This window comes from Squalius cephalus, assembly GCF_949319135.1.
Source record: "Squalius cephalus genome assembly, chromosome: 12".
NCBI classification, from domain to species: domain Eukaryota; kingdom Metazoa; phylum Chordata; class Actinopteri; order Cypriniformes; family Leuciscidae; genus Squalius; species Squalius cephalus.
In genome coordinates this window covers 37,502,654-37,513,851 of record NC_137133.1, presented here as the reverse complement: position 1 = coordinate 37,513,851, position 11,198 = coordinate 37,502,654, and the positions used below count along the sequence as shown (strand labels likewise).

At 36.0% G+C, this 11,198-nt stretch overlaps 1 protein-coding gene across 4 annotated transcripts in view; it reads left to right on the top strand.

The window, feature by feature from the left end:
- Positions 1-845: 845 nt before the first annotated feature.
- Positions 846-11,198, top strand: part of ncoa7b (nuclear receptor coactivator 7b) — a 30,105-nt gene continuing 19,752 nt past the window's right edge. For 2 of the 4 annotated variants that reach the window (XM_079888065.1, XM_079888063.1), the window contains exons 1-5: positions 846-1,190; positions 1,952-2,056; positions 5,436-5,620; positions 10,720-10,790; positions 10,875-10,982. In XM_079888065.1, coding sequence (XP_079744191.1) covers positions 2,019-2,056; positions 5,436-5,620; positions 10,720-10,790; positions 10,875-10,982 — 402 coding nt within the window. In that variant the 5' untranslated portion in view covers positions 846-1,190; positions 1,952-2,018. Of the gene's footprint in view, positions 1,191-1,947; positions 2,057-5,435; positions 5,621-10,719; positions 10,791-10,874; positions 10,983-11,198 lie in introns of all 4 variants that reach the window. The other 2 variants (XM_079888062.1, XM_079888064.1) reach the window with 2 other exon arrangements.

Sequence of the window (11,198 nt, the reverse complement as noted above, 5' to 3'; positions counted from 1 at the left end):
TCAAAACTTCAGTGGCATAGGAGCTCGTTTCTCTAGTTGCGTGTCAGACATGCGGTGCAGAAACTGGTTTGTTCACATACTTTAATCATTCGACCAGTGGAACTGTGTATTGCCATTAAAACCTTTTAGCGGCTCATTTTGTTTGTGATATCAAATTCGGATCGAAACTTTGTTGATGTTCTAGTAAGTTTAGAGTCCAGGTTATTTTATAAAATATGTATTTTGTATAAAATAAAAATGTTTTGTTCATTACATTTGCTTTAAAATAAACTTAAGCTTCTATAATAAAATTTACACTTTCATTTTTTTTTTTATCTGCTGAATGTCTTCTTTAAAAACAGACCAGCCTTAGATCTGTACAGCAAATCATTCACGAATTACAAACATTCATTAACTTCAGAACTGTGAGCTCATGACAAGAGTATTATAGGTTGGGGCAAGTTGTCACACTTATTTCAGGTGTTTTTAATTTTATATATTTCATGAAATGCCGTTTTTGTTGGCTAAAACAATGCTTTAATATTTTAGATGTTAATATACTTGTTTATATTTTGCTAAACAAGAACTAAAATAAAATATAAAATAAAACACAGCAGTACAATTGCACCAAAATAAAATAGGCTACTAGATAAAATTATGTTAAAAAAAAAATACAAAACGATTTTATGGAGACCTGTGATGTACAAGAATCACTGTAAAACACACACACACACACACAATTAATACAGCATCTGGCCTGGAGTTAAAGAGGGAAGGGGCGTTTCCGCTTTTCCTGTCAATCACATGGGAAAATGGGCGTGGCATGAGAGGACTTCGACCTATGAGAAAATCGACATTTAAATTTTGATATGAATACATAAATAATTCTATTTGCAAACCCAAACACGCACATCAAGCGTTTTTGCTGATTGCCTCGCGGTGAAACGGGTCAAAGTCCCGAGAGCAGGTGTTGGTGTGACAGAATACAACAAGAAACAACCGGAATCCGCTTTGAGTCTTGATATCGAAGGACTTTAATTCCTTTAGCTTTAGCCTGTTAGCCTGGACTGCATGTGTGCGTGTTTATATCAACAATAGTGCATTCTCATTCACTCTACTCGAAGAAGAAGAGCGTTTATATGATCGACGAGGGCATGAAGTGAAGAGGGAGCAGGAGCGGCTGGATCCTCAGGGATGTAGTGTTTGTTTAGGTGGGTTATTGTTCCTTTAAACATGCGCGTGCAATTCCTGCAGGACCAAAAGAATGTGTTTTACTGCTTATGTTTGTTTTTAAATAATATGCATGGCAGGACCGCGTTTCAAATGCATACAGTAGAAATATAATACAAATATACAGCATTTGGCCTATATGGCGATCAAGATAAATAAGGTTATGCATGATGTCATCCTATAAAAATGGTTCATTTTAATGCATGCATATGATATTGTCTTTTGTGCGTGAATTTCCTGTTATGCATGTGATATATATGTATAGGCTGCTATCAGCTGTTACGTGATGCACGTGACGTCATTTTGCATGCATGCGCGTAAATTACGTGCTTAACCTGAGTTTCACTCTCTATTAAATGGGATTGTGTCATTTAAACGTTCAGCTTAACCCCTGTCATGTTACCCAAGCAGATTGATTTGAGATGTCAGTAATCAGATGTCCAGGCTCAATCTAATCACTGCTTACCTCAAATCAAACACTGGCTTTGTTGATCTTGAACAATAATGAGTGTCTTAACTATAAAGATTGGCATCAGTGGTGATTTAATGGCTTCACCCTGACAAAAACAAGCTCAGCCTCTCCTGATCCGGTCTGAATCGACAGTTTTCCCACTCGGAGCTGATGTTTGTGTCACTGGGTTTGTTGCAGCAACCTGTGTGTGACCCATTGACCCACGGCTAAAGATAAGGGCCGACATATTAAGGGGCCGATATTCTGCTTTCTGTGTGTTTGTGAAGACAGGAACGCTCAGGCAACGTTGAGATCCCGATTCTGGACTGGAAGGAGTTGCTGTGATTCCGGCTCTGTAATGGAGAAGACGGAGAAGAGGACTGGATACTTTGCCAGGTGAGATGCAGTAACACTGTCAGACGTACAGATTTACACAGGAAACATGTGACGGGAAGTGAGAGCCGAGCAGAACTAACAGCTGGAAATGGTGATAGTGCTAAAAGAGGAATTAATAACTTTATTTTGGTTGGTATTACCGGCTTGAGAACTGATTTTGCTGTAAATCTTGTTGCTGGTGTGAAAAAATAACATTCTGTCATTATTTTGCTCACCCGAATGACTCTCCAGACTAATGAAGGCAAATTTATGCCACATTAGAAGAAAAAAATCATGCTTTGGTAAATCATTATGACATAAGGAGTCGAAACTATATGGAAAAAAGTAGGACAAAAAGTCAAAATTAAGTCATAATTATGACATAAAAGGTCAAAGTTATGAGAAAACATCCTAATTATGATAAAAATTCTAAATTATGAGATAAAAGCCTTTATGTCATAAAAAGCTGAAACTGAGAAAATTCATAATTATGATACAAAAATAAAAATTATGAGATACTACATCATAATAAGAATAAAATATATGTGTGACATATGATAAGCATCATCATTATGACAAAAAGTCAAAACTATGAGGAAAATTATGTAAAAAGAAAAAGCCTGTCATAAAGTCGAAACTGAAAAAAGTAATTTACATAAAAAGACTAAATTATGAGATAAAAGCCATAATTATGACATAAAAAGTCAAAAATATGAGGAAAATTCAATGACGTAAAAGGTCAAAATTATGAGAAAAACGTCATAATTATGATACAAAATATATGTGTGACACATTTATGACAAAATTCACTTATGAGAAAAGCATCATAATTATGATATAGAAATTAAAAATTCTAAGATAAAAGCCATAGATATGACAAAGCCATGAGAGAAAAGTCTTTTTATTATGACATAAAAAGACAAAACTATGAGATAAAAGCTATTATTGATATAAAAAGACAAAATTATTTGGCAAAAATCGATTTATGACATAAAAGGTCGGAATTATGAGAAACTAAGTAATAATTATGGCATAAATAGTTGATCAGAAGTCTTATTTTTGAAATCATGACATAAAGATCCACAACTGTCAAAGTCGAAATGACACAAAAAGTCATTATAACATCAATTTTGACTTTTTTAATGTAATAATTATTAAATAATTATTGCTTTTATGTCATTATGATTTACCAAAGCATGTTTAAACAGGCTTCCATGCAAACCTTTATGACTTTCTATTTCTCCTAATTAAAACATAAAAGTAGATCATGAGTTTGATTCCTTGAATGTTTAAGATAAAACCAGCCGACGAGATCCAAGAAGGAAATATGATAGAAGTAATTCACGTCACATGACTCTCTTGGTTTGGAGGACGACCTGACTGAAGTTAAAGTTACTGAATAATCTTCATTGCTGTACATGATGTGATGTGTTCAGGCGTGTGACTATATGTGGATGATCATCAGACCTCAGAGGAAGTGTGTTTGACGGTAATGTTCGACACACTCCAGTTATTAGAGGCGTTTGATGCGTCTGAAGTTATTATTGCTCGCGCTGGATCCTCAAACACTGAAGTGGAGTGTGTGTGTAAGGGACGTCTGACGGTGTGTGTTGTTGAGGAGAGCGAGCTCAGCTGTTGCTTTACTATCTGATCTGACGCAGCAGAAACCAGCTGGAAAAATCACACACACACACACACACACACACACACACACACACACACACACACACACACACACACACACACACACACACACACACACACACACACACACACTCTGTTGGCAATTGAAATGAAGATAAAATAAAATGTATATATTAGATGGAAAAACTTGAAAATGAAATGAAAACTGAACATATATAAATAAAAGCTGATTCAGGATATTAAGAAATGCTATGAATAACAGTGTGTGTTTTCAGTATTTAATGCTTGTAGTGTGTCAGTGTGTGTATGTCAGTGTGTGTATGTCAGTGTGTGTTTAGTATTTAATGCGTGTCAGTGTGTGTATGTCAGTGTGTGTATGTCAGTGTGTGTTTAGTATTTAATGCGTGTCAGTGTGTGTAATGTCAGTGTGTGTGTATGTCAGTGTGTGTTTAGTATTTAATGCGTGTCAGTGTGTGTAATGTCAGTGTGTGTGTATGTCAGTGTGTGTTTAGTATTTAATGCGTGTCAGTGTGTGTAATGTCAGTGTGTGTGTATGTCAGTGTGTGTTTAGTATTTAATGCGTGTCAGTGTGTGTATGTCAGTGTGTGTATGTCAGTGTGTGTTTAGTATATAATGCGTGTCAGTGTGTGTATGTCAGTGTGTGTATGTCAGTGTGTGTATGTCAGTGTGTGTTTAGTATTTAATGCGTGTCAGTGTGTGTATGTCAGTGTGTGTATGTCAGTGTGTGTTTAGTATTTAATGCGTGTCAGTGTGTGTATGTCAGTGTGTGTATGTCAGTGTGTGTTTAGTATTTAATGCATGTCAGTGTGTGTATGTCAGTGTGTGTATGTCAGTGTGTGTATGTCAGTGTGTGTATGTCAGTGTGTGTATGTCAGTGTGTGTAATGTCAGTGTGTCTCGCTGGATGAAATGCTGCGCTCTTTCCTGTTGTTTATGATTATGGGAAATGAGTTCGGCAGAGGAATGTGTCCATTCTGACCTATGACTTCTGTGTGTGTGTGTGTGTGTGTGTGTGTGTGTGTGTGTGTGTATGAGATGTGAGAGTGAGTGAGTGAGTGAGTGAGTGAGTGAGTGAGTGAGTGAGTGAGTGAGTGAGTGAGTGAGTGAGTGAGTGAGTGAGTGAGTGAGTGAGTGAGTGAGTGAGTGAGTGAGTGAGTGAGTGAGTGAGTGAGTGAGTGAGTGAGTGAGTGAGTGAGTGAGTGTGTGTGTGTCTTGAGTGAGTGAGTGAGTGAGTGAGTGTGTCTGAGTGTGTGTGTCTGAGTGTGTGTGTGTGTGAGTGTGTGTTGTTGCAGCAGAGTCTTTCAGCTTTGACTGTCTCAGTCTGATCGATCGGCCGCTGTCATTCGCCATTAGAGAATCTCTTCTCTAGTTTCTCCTCACACACTTTCTCCGTCAATCTGATCATGTGAATCTCCGTCTATTTCACCTCAGAATCATTACAAACATCTGTATATCTGAAATTGTATTTCAAATCAAAATATAATGATTTCAGAAATTATAATCTGTAATTAGATGTTCATTTGTCAGAAAAATAATGTCAAAATGTACAAAACCATGTTGAGCTGTCGGCCATCTTGGCTCCGCTCACTGCAGTTTCTCTGGACTCGCCACAGGTTCACAGTTACATCACCCAGGAGAGGTGTCCCGGCTCTGTGGGAGGATTGATCTCCTTCAGTTGTTTCTTTCTTGCTGATTTGACAGAGTTGATGTTGATGAAGGTGTATGTTGTCTTGCAGGCTGAAGAAGAAACGGCAGCCAAAGCAGAGCCAATCAGAAAAGGCGGATGCTGAGCAGAGCCAATCAGATGTGGGATCCAAGACGCTGGTCATCAGTGAACCTGCTCCTATTGGACGATCTCAGGAGAGGAAAGCGGAAACAGATCAGCCTGAGGAAACCAGGAGAGGCCAGAACGACAGACCAGGTAAACATTCAGACATGATGAACTTCGCCTTTCAATGCGAGCAATCCAAATATAATTTTAGATTTTTTTTTTTGTTGTTGTTGTTGTTGAAAAATTAGTCTTGATGTTATTATTTGGTTTCTATTTTAAATTGTAATAGTTCAAGTATAGTTTTCACGAGGGCTGCATGATTTATCCAAAAATAAAAGCGAAATTGCGAAATGGCTTTATTAATAAATTTCATTAAATCACGTTTGTGAACAAAACACACACCAATCATCTTCACACTTTTGAAAATAAATTTAGTTTATTTAGACTTTAATTGTAATGTAAAATACATTTTTTATAATATTATTTTTCTTAAATATTTAATTTTTATTTTATTATAAAGTGAAATATTACAGTAGTAATATATTTTTATTTAGTCTTTTAATTATTTTTTATATTTTTATTTATATTATTCTATAGACATATTGATATATTATCACAAAATTTTGGCCAAATTCTACAGCCCTAAAATATATATATATTTTCGTCAAATTGCATTTTAAATTCCAATTGCAATAATTATTATTTTTTTAATCAGATTTAGCCAAAACAAAGTCATGAAAAACAAGCAAACAAACAAACAAACAAAACTTCAATAAAATTATGTATTTCTGAGTTAAACAGAATATTCTGTGGGAATTGGTGTAGTTTGGTATTTTATTTTATTGATAAGGTTTTGATTTAATTGTGAGAATTAATTTGTATTTTTATTGATTAATTATTTGTCCCCCACTCAATTACAACAGCAGAAAGGAGCAAGTCGTGGAGCAAATTATTGCATTTTGATGCAAGATTATGAATACGGCTCCTGTAATGTTCACAATATGACCAAGTTCATGTGACCTTTCAGACTGTGTGTGTGTGTGTGTGTGTGTGTGAGGATCACGGGAAGTGACCACCAGATGAGTGTGAGTCTGTTAGTTATCAGAGTCGAACAGACAGGAAGACACACACACACACACACACACACACACACACACACACACACACACACACACACACACACACACACACACACACACACACACACACACACACACACACACACACACACACACACACACACACACACACACACACACAAACTCTAACCACCCAGTCAAAGGTTACATTTAGTTTGTTAAGGAAGTTACATAACTAAACCAGATATGTTTTGCCTGGTGTAAAATAAAATCCCTCAGACTTGCATCATAAAGGTCAGACCATTCACACGAGACTGTAAGAAACCAATCAGAACACAATTGCTAATAAATGCCACACTAATTAGGTAGAATTCAGAAACCCTGTTAATAGTGACACCGGTGGCCTATAAGTGAACTGCAGCCACCAAATTCCACACAAAATTATGCAAAAAAAATGCTAGTAAATATAGTCGGTTATGTCTTAAGTGAACGTAAAGAGTTGAGAAAGTAAACGCATGTGTAACAGTCTCAGTATATTAGATCTGTGCATTCGCTCTTAAAGTGACAGTAGCCTAATATTCCTGCCATCTGTGTTTAATGTTAATCAAACAAAAAAAGACAAAGAACAATCACTCAATTCTCTGAATAACTTTTGTAACTTTAATAAGTGAATAATAATGTGAAGACTTAATTTATATTTGCTTGCTTTATTAAATGTCTGTACCTGAAAACTACTGTTAGACATCCCTGAAAAGCTCTGTTTATTTCATTAGTATCTTTGTTATATTGTATTTATTTGTGCTTTTGCTTGTAATTTGATTATTTGTGACCCTGGACCACAAAACCAGTCTCGAGTCGCACGGGTATATCTGTGGCAATAGCCAACAATACATTGAATGGGTCAAAATTATAGATTTTTCTTTTATGCCAAAAATCATGAGGATATTAAGTAAAGATCATGTTCCATAAAGATATTTAGTAAATTTCCTAATGTAAATATATAAAACATGTATTTCTGTGAGTGAATGCTGCACAATCACCAACATAAATGAACAACTTTAAAGGAGATTTTCTCAATGTTTAAATGTTTTTTTTTTGCACCCTCAGATTCCAGATTTACAATAGTTGTATCTCGTCCAATTCTATTAACAATTTCTTGTTTTCTACAATTCTTGTCCTATTCTATTAAACCACACATCAATGGAAAGCTCATTTATTCAGCTTTCGGGTGATGTATAAATCTCAATTTCAAAAAAAGACTGGTTTTGTGGTAAAGGGTCACATTTGTTCTTATCTTATCAGTGACGGTTTACTTGTCTTTAATGTTTTAAATTTATAGTAGTTTTAGCTGTGGTATCGAAATTTGCAACAGAGAATTGTGAATTTTCACTGGTGTCTAAAATGTTGGCCTGTTTTTGCATGAAGCGTGTCATGGCCGGTGGGTCATTGGCAGGTGTTAGGCCCTGTAGAACAGATAACCCAGGAAGGTCTCGTTTTTAGGCCTCGTTAGAAGCGGTTCACGCATTGGCAACACAAAAAAGCGATTAATGCATGTAAATCCGTACACACACCCGCTTTAACCCTTGTGTTATGTTGGAATTCTGTGCACTCCCCTTATGGTTCGGGTCAAATTGACCCGCATTGGATTCAATACAATTCCTCAAAAATAACACTATGAAAATCAACAAAGATTCAGGTACAAACTGTAAACTTTTAATAGCAACATTTGTCAAATATTCCAAAAAATATATATCTGAAGATATGATTTAATGAAAATGGTTTTGTTTTGACAAAATTTGAATATACATTATATTTATATATATTTGCATATACTTTTTTTTTTTACTTTTTTTTTACTTTTTTTTTTTTTTTTTTTGCTTAGAACATCATAACTGAACAATTAATCAATTAATCTGAGCTCATTTTTCCTGCTGTCTATGTCGAAGTCTCAAGATATTTCAGATATCTTGAATATATAAATGAGAGCTTATTTTACTATCTGTGTCTGTCAAAGATTTTCATTTGTAATTTGCAATTCATTCTGAACACCATGATTTAGCTTTTTCAAGTGTGTTTGGTTTGGGTTAGAGCACTTTTAGATACACTTACACTTTAGAACTGGAGTTGATGCCCTGACATACATAAAATAAATGTTTTTATTTTGTCTGTACAGTTGCTTTTGAATAGCTGCCTATGATGGTCAAATTGACCTGCGGACATCACAAACGTAATAGTAATTTTGTTTGTATATGTCAAAAAAAAAAAAAAACACCAGCATGTTGAAACTTTGCATGCATGTTCATGATGATAAATGTGAAAAAGTCACAAAATATCAAAAAAAAAAAAAAGGTTTAATATTATTTCAGGTAGCTTGAAAAAATAAATGATAGGTAATTTTTTACCATCTGTGGCTGACAAAATATTTTTCTGTATTGAAATAAGTGTGGAAAACCTCATTTTTTAGCTTCATAAGGTAGTAAAAAAATAAAATAAAATATAACCAAGAAATGTTATTATTTTGGGTCCGTACAGTTGCCTTAGAGCGTTAAAATATGCGGGTCAAATTGACCCGCGAACATCACGAAAGGAACAGTAATTTTGTTTGTATATGTCAAAAAACACCAGCATGTTGAAACTTTGCATGCATGTTCATGATGATAAATGAGGAAAAAGTCACAAAATATCAAGAAAAAAAACATAGGTTAACCAGTATTTCCAACAACTAGAAAATCAGAAGTCAAGCAATGAGGTTTCTTTATATTATATTTTATATTAAATTATATTTACTTAATTATTGAGTAAAACCACATGTTATTGCGATTTTTACTTGTTCATCATTGTGTTAGTCTTTTATTCACTGACTTTACCATAGCCTGTTTCCATGCTAGTTAGTATAAGATAAGAGCTATGGATAAGAGCATCAAGCAGCTCGGTAAGGGGAAATAACTCACGTTACGATGTCCGAGGCGTCGTTCAGACCGCATGTTTTTCTCCACGTTTGCAGAGTCAGGGACAACCTGAGTATTCTGCTGTGTCTTTTTCTGCCGCTTCTCATTCAAGTTAGTGACGAAACGCGCTCTGTGGCGCTGTGTGTTCGCTGTCGGCTACGGTAGAAACATGACGTCACAATATGTCGACCTTCATAGAAGGGGGTGCCCGCGGTTATGTAGATATAAATGACTCATTCTAAGGTAATAAACACATAACGGTTCATTAAGTAAGGTCTTTATACACCACTGAAAACATAGTTATGGATCTTATATTGCATTTCTGTCAATAGATCCTCAGAAATATTACACATTGCACCTTTAAACTTACTTTATTTAAAGTCCCCCTGTGGTGTAAATCCAGCTTTTAATGTTGTTTATGTGTCTATGTGGTGTTTTTAATATGCTTTAAGACAAACCATGTGTAAGTTCATAAGTCGACAGCATTGCTGAGTATTTCCTCCTTAAAACTGCAGTGAACCAAAGACAGTCTCAAAAACACGCTTTGAAATCGCTGGTGTTTCTGACGTCACAAACTACCTTGTAACCAATCAGATCAACGTGTGATCGTCAACCAGTGGATCTCTGAGCTGAGTGAGTGGAGGCGGGGCTCATTTGCATATTCATAGAACCACGCATACTAAATGAGGCAAGGGTGTCAAGTTACAGTCAAGATATTTTAAGGCATGAAGAAATTTTTCAAGAAAAAAACTTTTAAATATGTAATTTTGGTGATCAAAGATGAGTTTTAAGGGATAAAATTATTGACTACAGGGGGACTTTAAGCTGAAATTATTCCAGCGGGACTGAAACTAATAATTTAATTCAGATAAAAGCGTCTTCTAAATGTATGTGTACTTACTAAGTGTTTTGAATCTTTAAAGTCGGCATGAAACGGCTTCTGTAACATGAACAAATGTGGGCGGGGCTTGATTTTGTACATGGGGAATTGATTGGATGGTTGTGGTTTGCTATTGGTGGATCTCATGTGAGTGACAGGTTATAGCCCCGCCCTCGTCATCAGAGAAGAGAAAAGATGGGAAAGTTATTCTGATTCAAGATTACCAGGAACATGGCTTTAAAACAACAATGATGATGTGCGCCGATAAATCATGTATAATAATTTCAGCAATATACCAAACAAGAATTGTGCGTTTTGATTTGATGGTGACTTTAATTTCAGATGACAACAGTAAACCGTGCAGCCAGACCAAGAAAGAGAAAAGTAAACCTCCTGGAACCGTGGAGTACACCGTGAGTTCATGAACACACTTGTTTAAACACAGTTCATGCACATCCACCTCAGCAATAAACTCCTCTAACTGTGGTGATCGTCAGGTGGGCCTGAAGGACACTCTGAACAGCATCGCTCTGAAGTTCAACATCACGCCAAACAAACTGGTGCATTTAAACCGGCTCTTCTCGCACAGCCTCGTACCTGGACAGGTGACTCTTACACACACACTCACACTCACACTCACACACACACTCACACACACACACACTCACACTCACACTCACACTCACACTCACACACTCACTGACGCACACTCACTGACACACTCACTCACACTCACTCACTCACTCACTCACTCACTCACTCACTCACTCACTCACTCACTCACTCACTCACTCACTCACTCACACACACACACTCTCTCT